Raw genomic sequence first — 27,172 nt, 5'->3', positions numbered from 1 at the left:
GGACCCCAGAGTTCATAGATGAAACTAAAGACCTAGATATTATCATTTTACAGGAAACTTGGTATAAAGGAAAAGGACACACTGGCTGTCCCCAAGGGTACACTGAGCTGGTGGTCCCCTCCAATAAATTACCAAGTGTAACCCAAGGCAGAGACTCCGGAGGCATACTGATCTGGTTTAAAACAGAACTTAAGAATTACATCAAATTTATAAAAAAGGGCGAAAACCATATGTGGCTCAAACTTGAGAGGGAGATTATCTCAAACACCCAAGATGTTTACATTTGCGCACTTTATATCCCTCCAATCGATTCCCCGTACTTTAAAGAGGACACCTTGTCCAACATAGAGGGGGAAATTATCCAATACCAGGCCCAGGGGAACGTGTTGATCTGTGGGGACCTCAATTCAAGAACGGGTGAAGAACCAGACTTCACCAATAATCAGGGAAACAATTACGTTTTCGGGAATAATCACTTTGACATCCCTTCCCTTCCATACAGGCATAACTGCGACAAGCAGTCAAATACCAACGGAAAACAGCTACTACAGCTCTGTCGAAACCTGGGTCTGTACATTGTCAATGGTAGGTTCATAGGAGACCTCCTAGGAAGATCGACCTATTGCTCACCTCTTGGCTGCAGCACAGTAGACTATATGATTACAGACTTAGACCCATCCTCTTTCAGAGCATTCACAGTCAAACCACAAACAACACTGTCAGATCACAGTCAAATTACTATGTTCCTCAAAAAGACAGAAACAAACAACATAGAAACACAACCCAGTAAACTGTACAACACCAAAAAATCGTACAGATGGGCCAAAAACGACACGGAAAAATACCAGAAAACAATTAGCAATGCATCAACTCAAGCTCTCTTAGACACCTTTCTGGATAACATATACACTCACAATAAAGAAGGCGTAAACCGGGCAGTTAGTAAACTAAACAATATTTTTGATAATTTGGCAACAAATGCAAACTTGAAAGCTCGCAAGAACAAACCCAAAACAAAAAACTATGAAAAATGGTTTGACCGAGATTGCCATAACATGAGGAAAAAACTTAGAAAAATATCAAACCAAAAACACAGACATCCAGAAAACGAGGAACTACGCCTTACTTATTGTCAGACACTAACACAATACAGAAACACACTCAGAACCAAAAAAGAGCAATATATTAAGAATACACTCAGCTCCATGGAGGAATCCATTGATTCCAATTGTTTCTGGGAAAACTTGAAAACACTACACAAAAAACAACACGACGATTTGGCCATTCAAAATGGGGACACATGGGTAAACCACTTTGAAAAATTATACCAGAAAAACACACTAAGACCAGAGCAACACCAAATATGCAAAAAACTGGAAAAGCTAGAAATGGCCATAAAAGATAACCAAAACCCGCTAGACGCCATAATAACAGAAAAAGAACTTCTTGAAAAACTCAAGGACCTGCGACCAGGAAAAGCCTGCGGGACAGACGGCATACTAAACGAGATGATTAAATACACAGACAACAAAATGAAACTGGCTATCCTAAAACTCTTCAACTTGGTTCTGAGTGTCGGTTATTTCCCTGATATCTGGAACAAAGGACTCATAACGCCCATATACAAAAGTGGGGACAAAATCGACCCAAACAACTATCGAGGCATCTGTGTAAACAGTAACCTGGGGAAGGTATTCTGTAGCATCATAAACAAAAGACTTATAAACTTCCTTGAGGAGCACAATGTCTTGAGTAAAAGCCAAATTGGACTCCTGCCAAACTATAGAACATCCGATCATATCTTCACCCTACAGACCCTAATTGACAAACACGTTCACCATAACAAAAGCAAAATCTACGCATGCTTTGTAGATTTCCAGAAGGCTTTCGACTCCATCTGGCATGACGGTTTATTCCTGAAACTTATCGAAAGCGGGGTAGGAGGGAAAACATATGATGTAATTAAATCAATGTATACAAACAACAAATGTGCAGTTAAAATTGGAGACAAACAAACAAAATACTTCCCACAGGGGCGGGGGGTGACGCAGGGCTCGCCAATCTCACCGACACTCTTTAATATTTACATAAATGGATTGGCAAAACTACTTGAACAATCTACAGCACCCGGCCTCACCCTATATAAATCCAAGGTTAAATTCCTCCTCTATGCAGACGACCTGGTTCTGCTGTCACCAACGAAAGAGGGGCTACAGCAGAACCTGGACCTGCTGGAGTCGTACTGCCAGACTTGGGCCCTGACAATAAATCCCCAAAAAACCAAAGTCCTTGTGTTCCAGCAAAGATCCAAACATCAGGGACCCAAAATAAATTTCACAGTAGGAACAACCAAAATTGAACAAACCACTAACTACACATACTTGGGCTTAAAAATCAGTTCTACGGGAAACTTCAAACTGGCTGTGAATGAACTGAAAGAGAAAGCAAGAAGGGCTTTCTATGCCATCAAAAAATCAATCCAAATAGAAATCCCAATTAGCATTTGGCTCAAAATTTTCAAATCAGTAATTGAACCAATTGCACTCTATGGCAGTGAGGTATGGGGACCGCTAACTCAACAAGAATTTGCAAAATGGGACAAACACCCAATTGAGATCCTACATGCAGAATTCTGTAAAAGTATCCTCCGGACTCAAAGGAAAACAGTAAACAATGCATGCAGGGCGGAACTAGGCCAATATCCATTAATAATCACTATCCAAAAAAGAGCCACCAAATTTTGGAATCACCTACAAATGAGCAATCCCCAATGCTATCACCATGACGCCCTGAAATGCCAAGAGCTGACCATAAAGAAGAACACACTCAGTCAACTAGTCCTGGGACTCAGTGAAGTAACTACTAACAATACTAACAATAACCAGCCCCAGGACAGTGACAGGGTAACACAAAGAATTCGACCCAACACAATCGTCGCTAAGCAAAAGGAAAAATATCTGACATATTGGGTAGAAACAACAAAAACCCAAAGCAAACTCAATTGCTACTTGGCCCTAAACAGACAATACAACATAGCTGATTACCTGACCATGGTAAAGGATAACAAACTGAGAAGAACCTTGACAAGGTACAGACTTAGCGAACATAGCCTAGCGATCGAAAAAGGCAGACACAGGCAGACCAGGCTGCCAAGAGAAGACAGGATATGCTCTCACTGCAGTCAGGGAGTAGTGGAGACAGAGATGCACTTCCTCACAGCCTGCGGAAAATATCAGGGCATCAGGGAGAATTTCTACCAAAAATTCTCACAAATATGCCCTGATTTCAGAAATCTGAATGACAACCAAAAACTCCCATTCCTACTGGGAGAGGAGAGAAGCTGTGTAACACTGGCGGCACACTATGTTACAGCTTGCCATGAACAGAGGGACAACCAGTAAACTAAGAAAAGAATATATATAAACAATGCGAATGTATATTTATACACTCAGGGATATACCTGTTTATACACTGTATGAATAGAACTGCGTTTATGTGCTAAACCATAAATGTATTTTGATGCTTTGGCAACATAAGATGTAACTTATCATGCCAATAAAGCGATTTGAATTGTGAATTGAGTGGGAGAGAGAGAGTGGGAGAGAGAGTGGGAGAGAGAGAGAGAGAGGGAGAGAGGGAGAGAGAGAGAGAGAGAGAGAGAGTGGGGAGAGAGAGTGTGGGGGAGAGAGAGTGTGGGAGAGAGAGAGTGGGAGAGAGAGTGGGAGAGAGAGTGGGAGAGAGAGTGGGAGAGAGAGTGGGAGAGAGAGTGGGAGAGAGAGTGGGAGAGAGAGTGGGAGAGAGAGTGGGAGAGAGAGAGAGTGCGAGAGAGTGCGAGAGAGAGAGAGTGGGGGGGGAGAGAGTGGGGGGGAGAGAGAGAGTGGGGGGGAGGGGGAGAGAGAGAGTGGGGGGGAGAGAGAGTGGGAGAGAGAGAGAGTGTGGGAGAGAGAGAGAGAGAGAGAGAAAGGGAGAGAGTGGGAGAGAGAGAGAGAGAGAGAGAGAGAGAGAGAGAGAGAGAGAGAGTGGGGGGGGAGAGAGAGCGAGAGAGAGAGAGAGGGAGTGTGAGAGAGAGAGAGAGAGAGAGAGAGAGTGAGAGAGAGTGAGAGAGAGTGAGAGAGAGTGAGAGAGAGTGAGAGAGAGTGAGAGAGAGTGAGAGAGAGTGGGAGAGAGAGTGGGAGAGAGAGTGGGAGAGAGAGAGAGAGAGTGGGAGAGAGAGAGAGAGAGTGGGAGAGAGAGAGAGAGTGTGAGTGAGTGAGTGGGTGAGTGGGAGAGAGAGAGGGAGAGTGAGAGAGAGAGAGAGAGTGAGAGAGAGGGAGAGAGAGTGAGAGAGAGTGAGAGTGGGAGAGAGAGGGAGAGGGAGAGGGAGAGTGAGAGTGAGAGTGGGAGAGTGAGAGTGAGAGTGGGAGAGTGAGAGTGAGAGTGAGAGTGAGAGTGAGAGTGAGAGTGAGAGTGAGAGTGAGAGTGAGAGTGGGAGAGGGAGAGAGGGAGAGAGGGAGTGAGTGAAGGATTAAGCAGAGAAACATTACAAGAGAAAAACAATTTTATTTTTATTTTCTGCAAGCAATGCCACAGAAGATCACTAGAATGCTTAACTTACTACAAAATCCTTGGACATTTTCAGCCTTAGTTCTCACACGCAATACTTGCTTTACCCGCGCAGCAAGCTTAAATTAAGCAATATCTGGGCAAACGTGAAGCACACTCACCGTAGCTGTTAGTGGGATAGCGTTTCCGCAGTTTTTCGGTCAGCTTAGAAACTTTGCTCCTGATGGGCTCGTTCTTATTAAAAAATCCATTGTCTTGCACGGTCAGATCGTAATCCCCACTGCACTGGGGGCCATCGTCATCCTCCTAAACACAGGAACACGAAATAATGATAACCATCAGATCAGGAGGTCCCCACAAGTTTCCATTAAATCCAAGACATAGCAAGTGAACTTGGGAGAAAAAAGCCAGTAGCCTTCACAATTGGTGCCCAAGCCTTTTGTCCATTGAGGCCGCTTAGCGTTGCCATGGAGCCGCGTATAAACGCATGCCCCCATTAATCTCAAGTTACTGATACTAGCAGATCTTGATGCTCAGATTTAGGATTCATCGCCAATGACGGAACAGCGCAAAGTACAGCTCTTTGTGAACATCCAGGCCCACGGAGCTTGCACAGGACAAACCAGCGGATAAGAAATACGCGCGAAAACAGGGCTGAGTTTGTTAGTCTTCATGGGACGGCACTGCCACGACTCACGCAGGCCACAAGCGGCCCATTGGACAACCCTGCAGTAAGCAACAGCGCCTGGCGTGAATGGAGGTTACTGGGCAACAGAACACATCACAGCAGCAACAGGGAAACAACCTGACCTGGGGTAGATGTGCACCCAATCCAGGCTCCCACCCCAACCCCAAAGCCTGTTGATGTTTCTAGACAGGAAAGCATGTCCCCTTTTTTAACAAAAGCTCCCCAAGTATATGGTAAAACAAGTGTAATGCACGCGGCTTCAGGCTATAACTTGTGAACTATTAACTGGAGGATTACTCTGGGCTGTTTTCCTACAGGAGAAGCAGTATAAAAACTCATCCTGCTGGTGAAAGAAAGACTTGCATTTACAACCCCTCATTATGTGTTTCAGGAATGTCTCAAAGTGTCTCGCATGCAATTACTTTCAAGTGCAGTGATTGCTGTTATGTAAGTAAATGTGGCTGTTACATTGCTTGCAGCAAGATCACACAAACAGCAACAAGCTGAATGAGTAGTTCATCAATCTATCGTGGTACAGGAAACTTTCGATTTACCGGCTCCTAAATAACCGGAAATCTCGGTTAACCGGCAAAATTCAGGAGTAGGTTCAGGTAAGTTTTATTACTTGCCTTCCTTGATCTGTTGCTGTGCAAGAGTGCGGCTGCAGCTGTTGCTAATCTACAGAGACGCTTGGAACTTGTGGCCATTGTTCTGAACCTGTTGCTAAGCAACAGGGTTTGTTGCTTTATACTGTTGCTAAGCAACAGGGTTTGTTGCTTTATATGGAGCTCTCAGCTCCGTATCTTTTACTATAGCTCTCGGTTATCCAGAATTTTTGATGAACCGGCACCACGTCGGTGCCGGATAAAAAAAAGTTTCCTGTATTGCCTTAGGAAGGAATGGTGGCTTGGACTCGTCTTCAAAATGTGCCATGGGATCTTTAATATCCACTGGGATAGGTAGACAGCACCTCCGACAATGCAGCACTCCCTCAGTACCGCACTGGAGTGTCAGCCTAGATTATGCACCCAAGTGGGACTCAAACCCACATTGGGGTTTTTCCAATTGCTGTTGAGAGAAAATTTAATGGGAGTTCGCTGCACATTTAGCTGCATGGGCACAGACCCATGGTGTTACCAGTAGCAAATCAACACTTAATGCCTTCAGGGAAACTAGGGATGATCAATAAATGCAGCCTTGCCAGCATCGCCCACAACCTAAAACCACATTTTTAGTGCAGCAATATAATGTTTGCTTCTGGAGCCCTTGGGCCAACAGCTTGTCAACAGAGCCCCTCAATTTACAATCAATATTTGTACAGATAAGCCAACGTCAGAAATGCCACACTGAACTTCGCTAAGAGCAGATATGAAGTATTCAGAGGATCGGATATGAAGTATTCAGAGGATCGGATATGCTGTACAAACAGCGCTCGCTCAAACTCAATACATTAAAAGTCACGCACGGTTTATCGGATTTGCGCAGATATAATAAAATTGATCTCTCCGAGCAGGATTATCAGTCTCTCCACTGCCTTACTTTTCTCCACATACAGCACAACCCTATTTGGCCATTCAGCCCCTCGAGCCTGTTCCGCCATTCAATTAGATCATAACCGATCTGTATTTTAACTCCATCAACCCACCTTGGTTCCGTAACCATATTAGCTCCCAACTCCACATTTTGACTCCCTACTCCACCCCCCAACTCCACAGCTGATCCTCCCACAGTTCTCCGTTCCCCAGCTTTTGCTGGTTCCAAAGGGCAACATTCTTCTTCTTCTTCTTCTTCTTAGGCAGTCCCTCGGAACCGAGGATGACTTGCTTCCAACATTAAAAATGAGTTCGCAGGTGACTGATGAGTCCAATGCGGGACATACGTCTCTGTCACAGGTGGGGCAGACGGTGGGTGGGGTGCTTGGGTTGACGTGCGCTCCTTGCGTTGCCTGCGCTTGCTCCTGGCGAAGAGACTCGAGGTGTTCGGCGCCTTCCCGGATGCTTCTCCTCCACTTTGTGCGGACTTGGGCCAGGGATTCACAGGGGTCGGTGGGGATGTTACACTTTTTCAAGGAGACTTTCTATCGTGCCTTTAACGTAATAAAACGTCCCAAGGTGCTTCACAGGAGCGTTATCAAACAAAATTTGACACCGAGCCCCATAAGGGGATATTAAGGCAGATCAAAGAGGTATGTTTTAAGGAGCAACTTAAAGGAGGAAAGAGAGGTAGAGAGGCGAAGAGCTTTAGGGAGGGAAAAATACAGCTTAGGGCCTCGCCAGCGGAAGGCAGGAACGATTAAAATCGGGGTGTGCGCAAGAGGCCAGAATTGGAGGAGCGCAGATATCTCTGAGGGTTGTAGGGTTGGAGGGGATTGCGGAGATAGGGAGTGGGCGAAGCAATGGTGGAATTTGAAAACAAGGATGACAATTTTAAAATCAAGGTGTTGCTTAACCGGGAGCCAATAGCCAATGTAGGTCAGCGAGCACAGGGCTGATGGGTGAGCGGGACTTGGTGCGAGTTAGGATACGTACAGAGTTTTGAATGAGCTCAAGATTATGGAGAGTGGAAGATGGGACTCTGGCCAGGAGAGCGTCGGAATAGTCAAGTCTAGAGGTAACAAATGGATGGATGAGGGTTTCAGCAGCAGATGGGCTGAGGCAGGGTCAGAGACAGGCGAGGTTACGGAGGTGGAAATAGGCGGTGTTGGTGATGGCGCGGATGTGTGGTCGGAAGCTCCGCTCGGGGTCAAACAGGACACCAAGGTTGCGAACAGTCTGGTTCAGTTGACGAGTCAGTTGTAAACAGCATGCATTGTGTGTATCGCTGTTTACAGAAGAGGCAATTCAATACAAAAACAAACCATTTGAATTTTAAACCCAATGGGCTTCAATTGAGTGGGCTCTGAGTAAACTGATACTATCCGGTAAATTAAGCTTAAAAAATTTCCCCATGACCTGTAAAACAAAATATACGATCATGCGAACAGAAATTCCAGGCATGTGGCCTGGGTAAGTGTTTGCATATGCCTGTCAGACAGACTGGCATTAGCACCAGTTCTGCTAACCACTGCATTTGTAATAGAACTTGGTATCTGCTCTCGTTGCTGGAGGATGCACTGGGAACCCCCTAGCCACTTAGGAGTACACAATGCAAGCAGGAGAAATCCCTCTCCTTCCACTTGTCCGAAGAGGTTTCCTTACAGAAACAATCGACTCAGCCATGATACAAGGCTAACGGGCACAGATCTTATCCTCATGGCCCTTGTGAATGTGCCTGCGGGTGTCACCACTGGGCTAGACCAATTTAAAGTTTCAACCGTGGCTCAGTGGATAACACACTCATCTCGGAGTCAGAAGGTCGTGGGTTCAAGTCCCACTCCAGAGACTTGAGCACAAAAATCTAAGGCGGACACTCCCAGTGCAGTGCCAAGGGAGTGCTGCACTGTCGGAGGTGCCGTCTTTCGGATGAGACATTAAACCGAGGCCCTGTCAGCCCTCTCAGGTGGATGTAAAAGATCCCGTGGTACTATTTCGAAGAGCGGGGGAGTTCTCCCCAGTGTCCTAGGCAATATTTATCCCTCAACCAACATCACCAAAACAGATTATCTGGTCATTATCACATTGCTGTTACTAGGACCTTGCTGTGTGCAAATTGGCTGCCGCGTTTCCTACAAAACAACACTTCAAAAGTACTTAATTGGCTGTAAAGCACTTTGAGACGTCCTGAGGTTGTGAAAGGCGCCATAGAAATGCAAGTTTGTTCTTTATGTACGAACTGCCTAACCGGCCATTAATGCAATCCGGGCACAAGTTAAGATGTTCCTAACCTCAACTGTGAATCTATCGTTCACAGGTGGCAGATGATCTTCCTCACTCCACCGAGAAACAAAAGCTGCTCCCCACCATGTGCATCACCTGCCAATCTCTTATAAGTATGTCTGTAGCATAGATTAACCTCCGTCTGTTTCTTCGATTTTCTGCAGTGCATTCGACAACAGAAACGTTCTTGGGAATACTCCATGCTGCACTTTCAACTTCCATTAAAAAGTATTCGGGGGGGGGGGTGGGAGGGGGTCTGTCTGCAAAGGCTCTCCCATTCCCCCCCAAAAAAGTGCATTTGATTCTGTGTTTAGTCAATAGCTTGCATTTATATGCAGCAAAATGAGCCCAAGGTGCAGTGCAGGCACGGGTCGGACCCAAGCAGGAGAAAGGAAGGTAGTGGGTAGAACGTAGGCTGGGTGTTGGGCTCCTGCTACTCACTAGGGGTTTATCTCCGTTCAGAAGCCAGCACGTTTTCACTGGCTCCGGGTCTTCCTGTGCAAAGATGGCCGTTCTCGGGCACCAAATGGCCCTGCACTGGGCAAATGTAGAAATTCATGCGCTGTGTCACAGCTTGCTGCACCATCGTCATGTTCCTTCCTCAGGACCAACCCACCCAGAAGGGCCGACCCGACCCTGCTGGGCTAGCGTAATATCCTGTACGGTCAGGGAGGGCCGCGGTGTTGTACAAGAGAGAGAGACCAGTTAAAAAGGGCCACAGGCTCAACACGGAGGCAAATGGGTTCACTGATCCGTCAAACCCCACGGCCCACAGGGGACCCCCCTTCCACCACAACCTTGCTGTCGCAGGGCAGTGGCATGTGACTGGTGGGAAGGACACCCACACACTGAATGAACTTCTCTTTCGGGTGACTTATTAATTTTCGCTTCGGAATGCTTGATAAGGGCGGGTACAGTTCCAGGGCTGGACATGAATCCAAAGTATCAAACCACCCTCAGACTTAGCACCAGGTCAAATTGCAGTCTGGGAAAACCAGACATGTTTGCGCTGTCATTGGTTTAGGTAGATTAGGCTAGGGTGGGCAGATTTATAATATATACATCACTAAGTTTGATATTAACTTGACCCAGGCAACCTCTATTTAAAAAGAAAAAGAACGATTTGCATTTCTATAGCGCCTTTCATGAGCACCGAATGGCCCAAAGTTCTTTACAGCCAATGAGGTACTTTTTGAAGTGTAGTCACTGTTGTAATGTAGGAAACGCGGCAGCCAATTTGCACACAGCAAGCTCCCACAAACAGCAATGTGATAATGACCAGATCATCTGTTCTAGTTGTAGTGTATGTACTTTGAAGAAGGAACTATATTCTGCAGCCCCTGTATACTGCAGTACCAGTAGTGACCACCCCTGTATATAAGCCTGTATAGTAGTTCCAGTTTTGTCTCCACTCAGTAAACACCTGTTATAACCAACTCCTGCAGTCCGTGTCTCAATTACACACGGATGTAACACTAGTGATGTTGGTTGAGGGATAAATATTGGCCCAAGACACCGGGGAGAACTCCCCTGCTCTTCTTCGAAATAGTGCCCTGGGATCTTTTACGTCCACCTGAGAGCGCAGACGGGACCTTGATTTAACGTCTCATCCAAAAGACGGCACCTCCGACAGTGCAGCACTCCCTCAGCACTGGCACTGGGAGTGTCAGCCTAGGTTTTTTTGTGCTCAAGTCCCTGGAGTGGGACTTGAACCCACAACCTTCTGACTCCGAGGCAAGAGTTTTACCAACTGAGCCACAGCTGGTCTTGGAATGTTTAGTAGTATTGCTAGGATTTGTTCACGGTTACTCCATATCGTATTGCTTTAATCAGCATAGTGGCACACAAAATAAGATCGGTGAATTAGATCTGTACTTGTCTACATACCAACAGCCACTTCACTCGAAAGAAATTCATTGTGACGTTTCAATGGCACAATGAAGCACTATATAAATGCAAAAGCTCTTTACTGCTGTGCAGTGAGAGGAAAGTTTGCTTTATTGTAATTGAAGTTGAGGTACTGTCGTGCTGCTCAACCCCCACCCTCAGATTCCTCTCCCACCTGTTACCAAGACATTCTTTCTTCCATCTCCGCAACATTGCCTTACCTCTCCCCCGCTGCTGTCACCGAAACCGTACCTCTCCCCCGCTGCTGTCACCGAAACCGTAGTCATGCCTTCATCACCGAGGATCCAGTTGTCGAATTCTCTCTTAGCCAACCACCCTGCCTCAACTCTCATCCAAAATGCTGCAGCTCGTACCCTCGGCCCCATCGTCTCCAAACTCCACTGGCTCTCCATGCCCTGACCAGTTGATTTTAAAATTCTCATCCTTGCTTTCAAATTTCTCCAGGGCCACACCTGATCCTACCTCAGTGATTTCCTCCCACCTAATGTCCTCAGATGTTTCCCCCGCTCCTCTAATTCCAGGCTTCTCCTCGTTCCCCCATTCCCTCAAACCACCGCTACTGGCCACTCATTCAACCATTACGTTCCTGCCCATTGGAACTCCGTGCCCTGTTCCTTCTGCCTAGCCACCTCCCTCCCAGCTTTCACAAACCTCTTCATGCCACTCGTCTTCGACCATGCCTTTGGTTGCCCAATAACCCTTTTTGTTTTCACCTTTTCTCCTCCTGCTCGTTGTCCACCATTTAGTCCTCAACCTAATGTGCTTTGAGGCATCTTCCTGCACCGTGAGGGATACTATACAAAGAAAAAAAGGAAGTACTTGCATTTATATAGCACCTCAATACATCCTCAGGATGTCCCAAAGCGGCTCTCAGTTGATGAATTATGTCTGAAGAGTAGGCAGTGTTACGTAGTCAAATGTGGCTGGCAATTTGCACACAGCAAGGTCCCATGGCCATTAAATTAAATGAATAGCTTGTTGTGGGAGGAGTGTTAGCCAGGACACCAGGAGTACCACCCCCTTTCTTCATTTCACAGTGCTTTGGGATCTTTAACCTCAATCTGAACAGACAGATGGTGCCTCAATTTAACACCTCATCTGAAAGACAGCAACTTTGAAAGTGCAATACAGGAAACTTTGGTTTATCCGGAGGTTGTATGTCCGGAAACCTCGATCTACCGGCAGAAATCAGGAGCCGTTTTGGTCGGTTTTTTTTCTTCTCGTGGCTTTGTTTTCAACAGTCGGGCTCTGGAAAGTCTCTCTGAAGCTGTTGCTAAGCTACAGAGACGCTTCCAAGGTACGGGCCGACTGTTTACAAGCTGTTGCTAAGCAACGGTGTTTGTTGTCAGATACGGAGATGAAAACCTCCGTATGCTTCAACATTAACTTTGTATGTCCGGCAGTTTTGATAGATCGGCAACAGCTCGGTCCCGTCGGTGCCGGATATAACAAAGTTTCCTGTACTCCCTCAGCATCGCACTGAAGGGCTTGGCGGTGAAGTCCTTAGTGGGTCAAAAAGCCAGCCAACATTCACTGTCTAGGCTCACATGTGAAGAAAATAACCACAGGGCACAGGAGGACTGCCAACACCCAGAGAAGCTTATCCCAGTACAGGAAACTCTCGATTTACCGGCACCTAAATAACCGGAAATCTCTGTTAACTGGCAAAATTCAGGAGTAGGTTCAGGTAAGTTTTACTTCATATTAGTGGCCGTTCCTGGATCTGTGGCTGTGTAACTGGGGCTCCTACACTTGTTGCTAAGCAACAGGGACGTTTGGTCTGTGGCCAGAGTTCCTACACATGTTGCTAAGCAACAGGGAAGCCTGGATTTGTTGCTGTGTACGGAGCTCTCGTACCTTTTAACTATACCTCTCTGTAATCCAGACTTTTTGATAAACCGGCACCACGCCGGTCCCGGATATCAAAGAGTTTCCTGTATCATGCCCCTCAGGAGAGGACAGGGGGAGGATTATTCCTCAGTTACTATTAAAATAATGTAGTGCATTTATTGCACCTCTTGTGTGCCCCTCTGCTTTTCCCAGTTCAATGGGACTATTTGACCTATTAAATCCAGCATCTCCCAAGATAGACATGAACTTGATCCACGATTGAAAATATCTCAACATGCTTTCCTGTGGTAGGATGCTCCCTATATAAACTCTTCCAATAGGGAATCCTCAAGTCGATGAACTGCTGAACCAACAAGATTTTTAAATTGTAAAACACAGCTCAAGACCCAAGGTCCATTGCGCAAAATGCAACATCAATAACGGATGACCAAGGTCACTGACCCATCCCAACTCATCCATCCAGAAATAGCCTATAATGGCCCCCCCACCTCACACAGCATCCTGCTAGTTTCTGAAATGATTCCTGGGTTTTTGCCTCGATGACACTACCTGTGGAATTCCATTCCATGTAAAGATAGCTGCATGAAATCTTACGCTTTCCTTTCACCAGTTTGAACCTGTGCCTCCTTGTCCTGTTCCACATTTACCTTTCCGGCGCAGTTCCTTATCTCATATTTCCACCAGGACCCCTCTCAGTTGCCTGTTCTCAAGGCTGAAAATCCCAAGGTTTGCAAGTATTGCCTATCCGGCAGCAATGTAAGAATAGGACAGGAGACCATGCAAGCCAAAAAATGATTGGTTGACACCAAGTTTGGGTTTTGATTGTAGACGGTGAAGACAATCGAGGGAAGAGGTACGGTGTTCCACAGTTTTGTTTGGTACTTTAGAAGAATGAGTTACAATAGGAGACAGTGTAATGAGTTCTGATTTGGAAGAGCAAGAGGAGTTGCATTAGTGTGGAAAAACTCTTCTTTAGAGTTACTAAGGTAACATTTCCCCACTTTCCTTCACACTGGCTCTTCCATACATACATCGACACTTGGAGGTAATGCCCAACATAGTGTTACCTAGGTGGAGGATGATGATGAAGACTACACGTGCAAGATCCTCAAGGCAAGAGCTGGAACAACACTGTAATGCGGTGAGAAGATGATGACAAGAAATGTCAATGGAAAGCTATGTGACGTCAAGCTTTAACCACTTTTAGGACAGCGTAACCGGACCAGAATGATACTGATTATTTTCGGTGTGGAGAAAGAATACAAAGGGTTACTGACTAGCTGCCTTACCCATCTCTTCTAATGGAACTGCACCTCCTCCTGCAAACACAGAAGCAGTTTATTCAACAAGGACACTAACCACCTCCCCTCCTCCCTCCCCAGCCAAACAAATGCCTACTAGACAACATTCAATGGACTCAAAATTTTAGGGTGATGTATTCTGTAATCTGTTTCGAAAGTACAACTTTCGGTCAGTAGAGAGAGCACGGCCATCAATTAACTTAGGAGGGGAAAAAAAGAACTGCCCTTTAAAGGGGTTTAAAATCCACACACACATTTTCAGTGACTGAAAAGAAGTGTCCCTTTGAACATCCAGTCAGATGCTACTCACCGTAACCAGCAGCTGATGCTCCTTTTGGGATAAGCAGCAAGAAGAAAGAAAGGAGGAACAGTTTGAAACATTGATTACGGAAAAAAAAAAATCATGACCCAGTGGAATCCATTTTGACAAGGTGCCTGAATGAAGGTCCATGGACCTAAATGCTAACCTGGTTTACAAATCCCGCCATGGCCTCGCCCATCCCTATCTCTGTAGCCTCTTCCATCCCTATGAACCTTTGAAATATCTGCGTTCCTCCAATTCTGGCCTCTTGTGCATCCCCCGATTTTAATCGCTCCACCATTGGCGGCCGTGCTGTCAGCTGCCTGGGCCCTAAGCTCTGGAATTCCCTCCCTAAACCTCTCCACCATTAAGATGCTCCTTAAAATCTACCTCTTGGACCAAACTTTTGGTCACCTGTCCTAATATCTTATATGGCTCGGTGTCAAATTTTGTTTGATAATCGCTCCTGTGAACCACCTGGGATGTTTTACTACGTTAAAGGTGCTATATAAATGCAAGTTGTTGTCACTCTTGATGCTAACAAACCTGCCGTGTACTTCCAACACACACTGCGCTTATTTCAGCTGTCCGGCATTTGTAGTTATTCTTAAAATCGCCAATTTATTTCTTGTCCCAAGGCTGGCATTCTTCTTTCTCTGCAGATAATATTTTTCTCCCTTTTTTGGTTTTAATTTCTCTAGGAAGAACTTTGAATTCAGCAAGATGTGGAATATCATTGCTAATAATGGAACGAGTTTCGATTTTTTGCATCTACTGTCAGAATCAGGCACTCTCCAGGGAAAGGAGAGAATGAGCCAGATACAAAGTAAAGCTCCCTCTACACTGTCCCATCAAACACTCCCAGGGCAGGTACAGCACGGGTTAGATACAGAGTAAAGCTCCCTCTACACTGTCCCATCAAACACTCCCAGGGCAGGTACAGCACGGGTTAGATACAGAGTAAAGCTCCCTCTACACTGTCCCATCAAACACTCCCAGGGCAGGTACAGCACGGGTTAGATACAGAGTAAAGCTCCCTCTACACTGTCCCGTCAAACACTCCCAGGGCAGGTACAGCACGGGTTAGATACAGAGTAAAGCTCCCTCTACACTGTCCCATCAAACACTCCCAAGGCAGGTACAGCACGGGTTAGATACAGAGTAAAGCTCCCTCTACACTGTCCCATCAAACACTCCCAGGGCAGGTACAGCACGGGTTAGATACAGAGTAAAGCTCCCTCTACACTGTCCCATCAAACACTCCCGGGGCAGGTACACCAGTTAGATACAGAGTACAGCACTCTCCATTCCCCTTTAACAATGTACTTTGGCCCCAATCTCAAAGGTGCACTCCCTACTGTTGTATATACATTCCCACATCAGTTCCCTTGTGACTTCCCTGAGAAAAGCACCCAATCTACTGCAAAGTAGCTCATTGTTTTTAACTTCCTCTACTCAAGACATGGTTGAGGTGCTGTGCCAGGGGCATCAGTACCATGCCCAAGTGGCCACTCTTCCAACGCAAGTGCTGGCAGTGTGTCGGCAGGCTATCTGCATTACTGCAGAGCCCATACCTCCCCTTACCGAATGTTCGCACACATACACTTTCCAGCCGGGATAGCAATCCACAGCAGGAACCCAGGTTGATTTTCCTTCTCTCATCCCGGGAAAGTTGTAGCATTCCTACTGCCACCCAATGTTCCTGTGAGTTGTGCTTTGTTCTGTGCGGCTTGTTTCTTTTAAAGCCCAGGCCTTTAAATTTCTGCGCATGCTTGGTATTTACAATGTAAAGGCCGGTGAGCGGCTGCACGCGAGCACACTTTAACGGGAACATCGCTGCCACCCCATCAGAGATAGATAGCTCACACAGCGAGTTCACAGCGGTCAGTTCACTGCTATTTCCAGATCAGCCACTGAGGGGGACAATCAGCTAATCTTAATCACTTATCCATTTTATTGGATTTCAGTTTGTAAATCTTTTCTAAATCTGGACGGTAGCAGCTGACTCGATGGGGATGCGGTAGCGGGATTGACAGCAAAACTGAGCCCCAATTCTGTCCCCTTCTGATGTCTGTGACCATTTCAGGTGCAGGCACTGTAGTCAATTGTGGAACATGCCGACTGCCACCTGAACTGAGATCAACCAACCCAGCGAAAGAACGAACGAACTTGCATTTCTACAGCGCCTTTCACAACCTCAGGACATCCCAAAGTGTTTTACAGACAATGAAATACTTTTGAAGTGCAGTCACTGTTGCAATGTAGGAAACGCGGCAGCCAATTTGTGCACAGCAAGCTCCCACAAACAGCAATGAGATGATGACCAGATAATCTGTTTTAGTGATGTTGGTTGAGGAATAAATATAGGCCAGGAATCAGAGAACCGTAACAGCACAGGAGGACAACATTCGGCCCATCGAGCCCGTGCCGGCTCTCTGCAAGAGCACTTCAGCTAGTCCCACTCTCCCACCCTTTCACCGTAGCCCTGCAAATTTTTTTCCTTTGGGTACTTATCCAATTCCCTTTTGAAAGCCACGATTGAATCTGCCTCTGCATCCACCACCCTTTTCGGGCAGTGCATTCCCGATCCTAACCACTCGCTGCGTAAAAAAGTTTTTTCTCATGTCGCCTTTGGTTCTTCTGCCAGTCACCTTTGGTCCTCGACCCGTCTGCCAATGGGAACAGTTTCTCTCTCTCTACTCTGTCCAGACCCCTCATGATTTTGAACACCTCTATCAAATCTCCTTTCAACCTTCTCTGCTCCAAGGAGAACAACCCCAGCTTCTCCAGTCTATCCATGTAACTGAAGTTCCTCATCCCAGGAACCATTCTTGTAAATCTTTCCTGCACCCTCTCTAAGGCCTTCACATCCTTCCTAAAGTGTGGTGCCCAGAATTGGACACAATACTCCAGTTGAGGTCAGACCAGTGTTTTATAAAGGTTCATAACCTTCTTGCTTCTGTACTCTATGCCTATTTATGAAGCCCAGGATCCCGTATGCTCTTTTAACTGCTTTCTCAACCTGCCCTGCCACCTTCAATGATTTGTGCACACATACCCCCAGGTCTCTCTGTTCATGCACCCCCTTTAGTTTATACTACCTCTCCTCTTCTTCCTACCAGAATATATTACTTCGCACTTTTGTGTGTCAAATCTCGTCTGCCCATTCCACCAGCCTGTTTGTCCTCTTGAAGTCTATCACTATCCTCCTCACTGTTCACTATACTTCCAAGTTTTGTGTCATTTGCAAATTTTGAAATTGTACCCTGTACTCCCAAGTCCATGTCATTAATATATATATCAAGAAAAGCAGTGGTCCTGATACCGATCCCTGGGGATCACCACTGTATGCAGGAAACTTTGTGTTATCCGGAGGCTAAATGTCCGGCAAGCTCGAGCCACCGGCAAAAATCAGGAGCCGTTTTGTTAGTTTTTTTTCTTCTTCTCGTGGCTTTTTTTTACCCAACAGTCAGGCTCTGCAAAGTCTCTGTAGCTTAGCAACAGCTTCAGAGAGATGCTTCCAAGGTGCGGGCCGACTGTTTAGAAGCTGTTGCTAAGCAAGAGTGTTTGTTGTCAGATACGGAGATGAAAAGCCCGGCAGTTTTGAGGGAACGGCAACAGCTCGGTCCCGGATAGCACAAAGTTTCCTGTACCTTCCTCCAGTCTGAAAAACAACTGTTCGCCACTACTCTCTGTTTCCTGTCACTTAGCCAATTTCCTATCCATGCTGCCACTGATCCTTTTATTCCATGGGCTTCAATTTTGCTGGCAAGCCTATTATGTGGGACTTTATCAAACGCCTTTTGGAAATCCATGTACACCACATCAATTCTCTCTGTTACCTCTTCAAAAAACTCAATCAAGTTAGAACTCCCCTGCTCTTCTTTGAAATAGTGTTGTGGGATCTTTTATGTCCGGTTTAACGTCTCATCCGAAAGACAGCACCTCTGACCATACAGCACTCCCTCGATACTGCACTGGGAGTGTCAGCCTGGATTATGTGCTCAAGTCTCTGCAATGGGACTTGAACCCAAAACCTTCTGACTCAGAGGCAAGAGTGCGACCACTGAGCCACAGCGGACACGGTGGGACAGATCGAGGGCCTGGATGGCCCAGCACTACATTGGGTAATGGCTATTCACTGAGCTTTTAGGGAGAGTTCCCACTTTGAGAAAAAAAATTAGGTTTCCATGAGCTCTGGTCAATAATGCAAAACAGGAGACCTTCCCTGGTGCTCTGTCAATGTGTCTGTGTAACCAGATAATAGGAACTGCACTTTCATCGCCTGGACTAAATCCAGAGAACGCACCGCGGCAGTTTTAAGAATCTGGTACACGTAAAAGTGACCATGAAGCTGTCCGATTGTCGTAAAAACCAACTGGTTCACTGATGTCCTCCAGGGAAGGAACCCTGCTGTCCTTACCCGGTCTGGCCTATACGTAACTCCAGTTCCATGCCAACGTAGTTGACTCTCAACTGCCCTCTGAAGTGACCTAGTTGGATCACCACCTTCTCAGGGCATCTAGGGATGGGCAATAAATGCCGGCCTTGCCAGTAATGCCAACACTCCTTCCTGCAACAAAGATGAGATGAGGGGCGTACCGTGTGAGGATCACAGGCATACACCCCATGTCCTGTCGTTTGCGCCACAGCGCATGCAAACTCTGGCATACTGTGCCATGTTTTCCTTCTTTGCGCGTTAGTTCCCTAAAGACGTTCAGGTTTTCAACTTTGGGTTTAACTGCACACCAAGAATAGCTGTTACATATCATCCTGTCCAGCCTGTTCTCCCAGGTGTGAAATCTGCAATATCTCCATGGTACGTCATAAAAATAAACCACGAGGAGCCCACATCTTTTCACATAAACCAAAAAGAATAATCAAAAAGTAAATTCCGGAAATTGCACATAAATGATTGTAAAGGACACTGTGCCAAATAAAACCAGACACGACACGCATACTTGGTGTAAAATTGGGCCTGAAGATTTTATGGATTGAAAATGTGGTGTGTGAAATTAGTAACAAATGTGTTGACGTGCAATTCCTTTGTCCACTATTTAAAAAATGGTATGAACTCATTTGTCTTAAATGCCTTCTGTTAAATAGTGAACAGAGGAACTTCAACAAAACATGCACTGATGCCATGACCTTATCGTAAAATAATCCCAAAGCAATTGAAAAGGAGTTGGAAATAACTGGGCAACAAGCAATAATGGGAGAAGGAATAGGAGTTGGGGTTACAACAATGACTACACTTCAAAAGTACTTCATTGACTGTAAAGAACTTTTGGAGGTCTTGAGGTCATGAAAGGCGCTATGTAAATGCAAGTCTTTCTTGCTTAAGGAGGGGAGAGGGGCAGCGAGGCGGAGCAGTTTAAAGGAAAAAGTTCCAGAGTGCACGACCTGGACAGTTGGAGGGCCTGTGGCTGAAGGGGGAAATGGTGGGGGGGCTTTGTAAAGGAGGCCAGTCGAAAGAGCAGGACTTGCATCAAGGAACAGGGGGCTGAAGGAGGTTGTTGTGGCAGGGAGGGGGAGGGACTTGTAGATGAGGACACAAAATAAATATAAGATAATCGCTAACAAATCCAATGGGGAATTCAGGAGATACTTCTTTACCCAGAGAGTGGTGGGAATGTGGAACTCGCTACCACAGGGAGTGGTTGAGGCGAATAGCACTGATACATTTAAGGGGAAGCTCGATAAACACGAGGGAGAAAGGAATAGGTTATACTGGTAGAGTGAGATGAAGTAAGGTGGGAGGAGGCTCGCGTGGAACATAAACACCGGCATGAACCTGTTGGGCCGAATGGCCGGTTTCTGGGCTGTAAACACAATGTAATCAAATCAAATCAAATCAACTTTTATTGTCATTGTTAGTGCACAAGTGCAGTACAACGAAATGTAGGCTTGCGGCTCCCGAGAGTGTACAATTTGGATCATGTTGATTGGTTTGTTACTAATATCACAGAGTCAGATAAAGACCTGTTCAGTAGCCCCCTCCCAATCATGCAAATGTCCATCAAAACATTGCAACATCCCCGCCACACCATCTTACCTATAGGAATCAAAATGGTTTGCCAATACTTTTTTTTTGTTTCGATCCCTTCTTCTCCCCGTGCCTTTCTGACAAGTTCAATATTCAAAACAACAGCAACTACAAAGGCCATTTGTGTTGTGGAAGAGTTAGGACTGTGTCTTCAGGCAGTTGATTAATCCCGGGTGCAGGGTCCACTTATTTCAATGAGAAACATGTGGCGACAGAAACTTGGATTTAATTCGCGACAAACTCACTTATTCATCCAGTTTATGCTGCAGACAAACCTCCACTTTCAGACAAATTCCGCCCACCCTAACCCTCCTCTGAGCACCCAAGGTAAGTGACCATTAATTCAACAATCATGTCCCAGCCCACACGTCCAGATGTGCATTGCGGCTCCCTGGGTGATACAGCCCCTCCCTAGACAAAAGATGGGAGGAGGCCGACTGCGGCGCATCCGCCCGTTCACCCCGACTGGGATCGGTCCAACGCAACACAAACCGCGGACCGAGTCTGGGGCCTTCCTCGGGTTTCCAACCCTCCGTGGATTTAAGATTAATCTCCAGGACACCGCTGCAAGCAACAACCGGGGAGAAAAATCATAGGGGCTGACGTAAGAAAACTTGGTCACTTGGTCTAAGCGTTAAACAAAGCTTTAATCAACTGTTTTACAACATGGAGGTCTAGTTGTGTCCTTCACTAGTTCCTGTTAAGAATGTCCTGCGCAAGCTGGGCCCGTGCCCGAGTATTTATACTCTCCCTGGACAGCGCCACCCGCAGGACGCTCAGTTGATTCATGTTTTGGGCGTTTAAAAAAGTGTTCACCCCCACCCCCCCCACCCCCCAATTTTCTGGGAACACTTTCATTTATTAGTTAATAAAATATCAGAGATGGGGGGGAAAAAAGGCTGTTTCACTGACAAGTCAAGAGTCATCCAATCGGGAAACAAAGAGTCTGTTCGCTTTCCGATTGGCGGCAGGAAGGCAGGACGCCGTGAGGGTGAACGTGTCGGGTGGGATTGTGGGGGCGGGGCGGGAAGTCATGTGATTAAAACCTCCAGGAATGGGTCCAACCAGAGTTGGCAACCCTAGGGCCTTCCTGCTTTATAGGATTCAGTTCTGCAAAGAGGCAGTGCATTGATCAATTGAGCTACCAAGGGAAGCTATGCTATGGCCACTTCATTTCGTTTGTTTTTTTTTTAAAAAGATGCAAAAGCTGTTCGAGCCATTAATGTCTTCCAGCATGCGTTAACTTTTTTATTATATTAAAAAAAGGGGAGTGCAGGAAAAAATCCATGCACCAACCAGACAGGTCCCGTTAATCAGCAGCTTTGTCGCACAGCAGGACCACTTTAAGTAGACTCAGCTCTGCGAACAGACAAGCTGCTTTTACAGTGAGTTCAGGGGGGTGGTAGTGCCACCGGGAGGACCAGATTTTAAAAAAAATTCAATTAGGTTCTTTCTGGGCCACCAGCCTCAGCAAATCCCGCAGGTTTACTATTGTGCTGCGGGCTGCAATGGTAGCTGGCCGGAACTAGCGCGCCACACGGATCCGTTGCGCGAAGCAGCTTTACAGGAGGCACTAAGCACCTCATAAAAGGTGCATTTCCGTTACACTTTCACATTTTTTCACCTGAATTCCCCAAAGTGCGTGAATATAAAAAAAAAAGGGAGAAGCACGGTGTTTATTTAAAGGGAGTGGGGAGGAAACACAAGCGTTTTTTGACAGCTGGCAGGCAGTGCGATTTATTTCAAAATAACAAGCCATGTATTTCAAATAAGCTGCTCTGTCGTGAAGCATTGGACAGCACGGAAAATTTAATTTACTCATAATAACAGACGCAATTCGTAACAGAAAAAGGCTTGTATTGATGTAGCACCTCATTACATCTCAGCAATGTCTCACGTATGGTGAGGTACTTTGAAGTGTGCAGGGATTGTTGCGTGTGAAAATGCAGCAGCCAATTTGCACACAATCACGATCCCACAAGCACCAAGAATGACTTTTGTTCTCTCATCCCCATTTCCCGGCCCCCAAACTGGCCTTTTAATCTGTTTCATTTCCTGTGTTTTTTCAGTCCTGACGAAGGGTTTCGACCTGAAACGTTGACTCTATTTCTCTCTCCATGGATGTTGCCTGGCCTGCTGAGTTTTTCCAGCATTTTCTGTTGTTGTTTTGGCTACTTCAACTGTTTGTTTTAGGTGGTGCTGGTTGAAGGAGTAATGTTGGCCAGGACACCGGGAGAACTCCCCCTTGCTCTTCTTCGCATAGTGCCACGAGCTTTCTTACATCCACCTGAACAGGTGCACGGCACCTCGGTTTAACAGCTGAGCCGAGACGAGATAGGGCCTTAGTCAACACAACTGTCCCTAAATACTGCACACCCTGCTCTTCAAATAGTGGCATGGGGTCAGCTCCTCTGATAGTGCAGCACTCCCTCAGTACGGCACTGGCGTGTCAGCTTACACTACGAGGTTGAGTGTCCGTGGGGATTGTCCGGATCGCCCGCCGTAACTTTGGAGAAAGAGCCGCGGAAAACCTGGGTTTTCTGCTGCTCTTCTGCCGAACGTACAGAGGTCAAGTGGGAGAGCCCCCTGCAGAAATTTACCCCTTAAGGGCTTAAGTACTGGAGTGGGGTTTGAACTCATAGGGCAGGATTTTCATTGGGTCGTGGAGGCGGGATTGGAGGTGTGTGGGGGGTTAAAATCCCGAAATCAGGGGTCCCGACCCCATCCCGCACCCAAACCCGCCTCCATGCCAGTTTCAAAGGAGGCAGGTACCGCCCCGCACTGGGACCCGCCTCCCCGAGGCGGGAAGGGATTATTGCCAATTAACTGCCTGTTAACAGGTAGTTAACAGGCAGTTTTTAGCCTAATCCCTATTTTTAAGGTTGAAGTGTGGGATTCCCGACGGCTCCAAACCACGCCAAGTTAGAGGAGGCGGGCCGTCGGGATGAAGGGGTCGAGATGTCGGTGTTCAGGTGAGTGATGGGTGCATGAGTGCAAAGGTAAGTGTGTTTGGTGTGTCTGAAGTGTTTAAAGAAGTTAAAATGACCTTTTCTTACCTTTTCAGCACAGAAAGCAGAATGGCTGCAAACTGTCAAAAGTGACAGCCTTCAGCTTTCTGTGCAGGAGAGATTTATAACTGAGTCTGTGGAGAAGGACTCAGGTTAGAAGTAAGACTGTCAGTGTTTGATAGCTTCAAACAGCTGTGAAACGCTGATATTTTATCTGTCAAAACCTCTTGACAGATGAAATTTCAGTCTGTGACGTCACCTGTTGCCGGGTGGCCCTTAATTGGCCTGCTGAGCAGGCTCAACAAGGTCAATCAAGTTAAAATCGTGTAGATTGGCCACATCTCGATGAAGGCGGGACGACAACCCCAAAAGTTGTAGTCCCGCCTCCTACCCGACTCCTGAATGAAAATCCAGCCCATAACCTTTTGATTTAAGAAGCAAGAGTAATATTAAGTGAGCCAAGCTGACAAAATTTGAGATAGTAGGTGGGAGGAGGCTCGTGTGTAGCATAAACACCGGCATAGACCAGTTGGGCCGAATGGCCTGTTTCTGTGCTGTAAATTCTATGTAATTCTGGTTACTGACTGATTTACCATGTCAACAAGATAAAATATTTATTGCAATGCAAGCAGCAATCTGTGAAGAGCTGCACAATTGCGGGATTTTTACCTGAGTTTTGGGGGATTGCTTTTAGTGACCTTGATCTTCAGGTGTCAGCTGTGGCTCAGTGGGCAGCACTCTAACCTTCGAGTCAGTAGGTTGTGGGTTCATAGCCCCGCTCCAGGGATTCGAGCACATAAGGCTAGGCTGACACTCCCAGTGCAGTGCTGAGGGGGTGCTGCACTGTCGGAGGTGCCGTCTTTCGGATGAGACGTTAAACCGAGGCCCCATCTGCTCTCAGCTGGACATAAAAGATCCCACGGTGCTATTTCGAAGAGGAGCAGGGGAGTTCTCCCTGGTGTCCTGGCCAATATTTATCCTTCAACCAACGTAACAAAAACAGATAATCTGGTCATTATCACATTGCTGTTTGTGGGAGCTTGCTGTGCACAAATTGGCTGCCACGTTTCCCACATTACAACAGTGACTACACTTCAAAAGTACTTCATTGGCTGTAAAGTGCTTTGAGACATCCAGTGGTCATGAAAGGTGCTATATAAATGCAAGTCTTTCTTTCTTTACCAGTATCCTGGCCCTGTGATTTAATCAACGTAACAGGCTAATCATAGAAGTCTTAAGACCACGGCATCAAAACGCAGGCCAGAAACTTGCAAGCTGCAGCAGACAAGCTCTCTGCCAGTACTGTCCAGCTCACCTCGATTGCGTCTTTGAATTCATCTTCTGCCTCCTGCTCCTCGGGCTCCTCCAGGTTTCCAGGGGTCACTTCCTAAAGAGAAAGAGAGATTAAAAAACAGTATCAAGTCAAATGAATCGTTGAAAGAAAAAAAATGTAGTGGGGCAGAGGGGAAACATGATCCTCATGACAAATACAAGATAAGGTGTTAAGAGGTGCAATGGTCTAGATTGGTGGAACGAGGGAAGCCACCAAGTGACCTCTTCCAACCCTGGAGATCATATGGTGTGATACTATCGTATGAATCTCAAATCCCTTCCTCTGCTATTTTACCAGGAGGCGCCAACTCTAGCAGACAGGTTAACACCTTCTTTAAAACATTAGACAATTAAGTTGGACAACAATATTGCACAGGCCAGTCTTCACTGGCAACCAACTTTTTGTCAGCAATTTATTCAAACCCACAGATAAAGCACGGCTAAACTTTAATTCTATTATTTTGGGGTCTTTGAAATGGTCACAGCTAAAAGGAGAAATAAAGGCGTCATTTTTCACTTACTTTTAAAGAAAACATTCAACGCTGTGTAATTCACAGGAAAGTGTTAACTAATGTCGTTCATACATCTTTACTTTATCTTCAAAGTACAATCTTTGTTTACACCATTTTGACTTTATATTTGACTATATAGTTGTTGTGATCTGGAATGCACTGCCTGAAAGGGCGGGGGAAGCAGATTCAATGGTAACTTTCAAAAGGGAATTGGATAAATACTTGAAAAGGAAGATTTTGCAGGGCTCTGGGGAAAGAGTAAGATGGGGTGGGACTAATTGGAGAGCTCTTTCAAAGAGCCGGCACAGGCACGATGGGCCGAATGGCCTCCTTCTGTGCTCCAAGATTCTATTTTATGAAAGTCAATACACTCAAAGAAAGAACTTGCATTTCTGCAGTGCCTTTCCCGACCTCGTGACGTCTCAAAGCGAGTCACAGCCAATGAAATAGAAGTGTAGTCACTTTTGTAATGTAGGAAACGCAGCAGACAATTTACACACAGCAAGATCCCACAAACAGCAATGAGATCGGAGCGCAGTGTCTGCTGCCAGCTGCACTCTTGTAACATAGTCGAGTCTTATTACACAGGGGCACAACATTTCAGGGTATTACTTGCACATTATGCAGACTTCATGGCTCAGGGAACACAGTTAATTGAAGCAATCGACGGTAAGCCTGTCCGACAGAACACCATTTGTAACTCAAGTGTCAGCCTTTGCTCCGTGGTACCACTCTCATCTGCGAGTCAGAAGGTCATGGGTTGGCGCCACACATAATGTAGGCTGCAGCGGTTCAAGAAAGTGGCTCACCGCCACCTTCTCAACGCCAATTAGGGATGGGCAATAAATGCTGGCCTTGCCAGCGACGCCCACATCCCGGGAAAGATTAAATTTAAAAAAAAAACTCAATGCAGTGTTGCATTGCCAGATGAGACGTTAACTGCCCGTGCAGGTACACGTGTTCGCACGCACACACACACCAGGTACACGCGCGCACACAGGTACACGCGCGCACACACACATTTGCGAAGGATGTGAATGGGAAACTCTCCTAGGTCAGGTACAACATCTTTAGGTGCAGTGTTAAGCTCCCTCCCTCCACACTGTCCCAACAACTGCCCTCAGCCCCATTCTCCGAATAACGCCCTCTACTGCACATTTTCCCATTGTAGCCGCCCTATGACCTCTCCACCTTAAACGCTAATTAGTACAGAGTTAGTGGCAGTTTCCGGACACTTGTTTTACTCAAAGACAATCTGTTTTTCCATTTGTGCAATGAGAAGGGGTTAATTGATCATCTTGTTGTGCGGGGTCCTTTAGGGAAGAGTGACCATAACATGATTGAACTACTTCACTTTCCATCTTAATGAAGAATTCTATCAGAAACTAGGGTCCTAAATCTAAACAAAGCAAACTATGAAGGTATGAGGAGGGAGTTGGCTATGATAGATTGGGGAGCTTCATTAAAAGGCATCACAGTGGATAGGCAATGGCTAATACAGGTAGACTATCCTTTATCCGAAAACCTCGGTACAAGCCGAGTTTCGGATAAAGGAGAATTTCGGATTTCGGAAGGTGGGTTGGCGGGGGTCCGCGGGGGGTCGTGCGCACGACTTACGCTGACGCTCAGCGTAAGTCAGTCGGGGTCGGCGGGGGTCGGGGCCCGCGGGGGGGTCGGCGGTTGTTGGGGCTGGCGGGGTCGGCGGGGGGGGATCGGCGGTTGTCAGGGCCGGCAGGGTCCGCGGGGGGGTCGGCGGTTGTCGGGGCCGGCGGGGGGGGGTCCGCGGGGGGGTCGGCGGTTGTCGGGGCTGGCGGTTGTCGGGGCCGGCGGGGTCCGCGGGGGGGTCGGCGGTTGTCGGGGTTGGCGGG

At 46.6% G+C, this 27,172-nt stretch overlaps 1 protein-coding gene across 2 annotated transcripts in view; it reads right to left on the bottom strand.

Moving 5' to 3' along the window:
• Nucleotides 1-27,172, bottom strand: part of zfyve27 (zinc finger, FYVE domain containing 27) — a 222,353-nt gene that overhangs the window by 99,877 nt on the left and 95,304 nt on the right. The window contains exons 7-9 of one of the 2 annotated variants that reach the window (XM_085994250.1): nucleotides 24,776-24,847; nucleotides 14,416-14,436; nucleotides 4,704-4,848 (exon numbers count right to left, since the gene is read on the bottom strand). In XM_085994250.1, the coding sequence (XP_085850376.1) occupies nucleotides 4,704-4,848; nucleotides 14,416-14,436; nucleotides 24,776-24,847 (238 nt within the window). The remainder of the gene's footprint in view (nucleotides 1-4,703; nucleotides 4,849-14,415; nucleotides 14,437-24,775; nucleotides 24,848-27,172) is intronic. The other variant, XM_085994251.1, reaches the window with a different exon arrangement.

The sequence above is a fragment of the Somniosus microcephalus genome, chromosome 8, assembly GCF_052327205.1.
Source record: "Somniosus microcephalus isolate GS21.2 chromosome 8, FLI_Smic_1.0, whole genome shotgun sequence".
Taxonomy (NCBI): domain Eukaryota; kingdom Metazoa; phylum Chordata; class Chondrichthyes; order Squaliformes; family Somniosidae; genus Somniosus; species Somniosus microcephalus.
The sequence above is the reverse complement of the archived record's forward strand: the minus strand, read 5'-3'. Positions and strand labels throughout refer to the sequence as shown.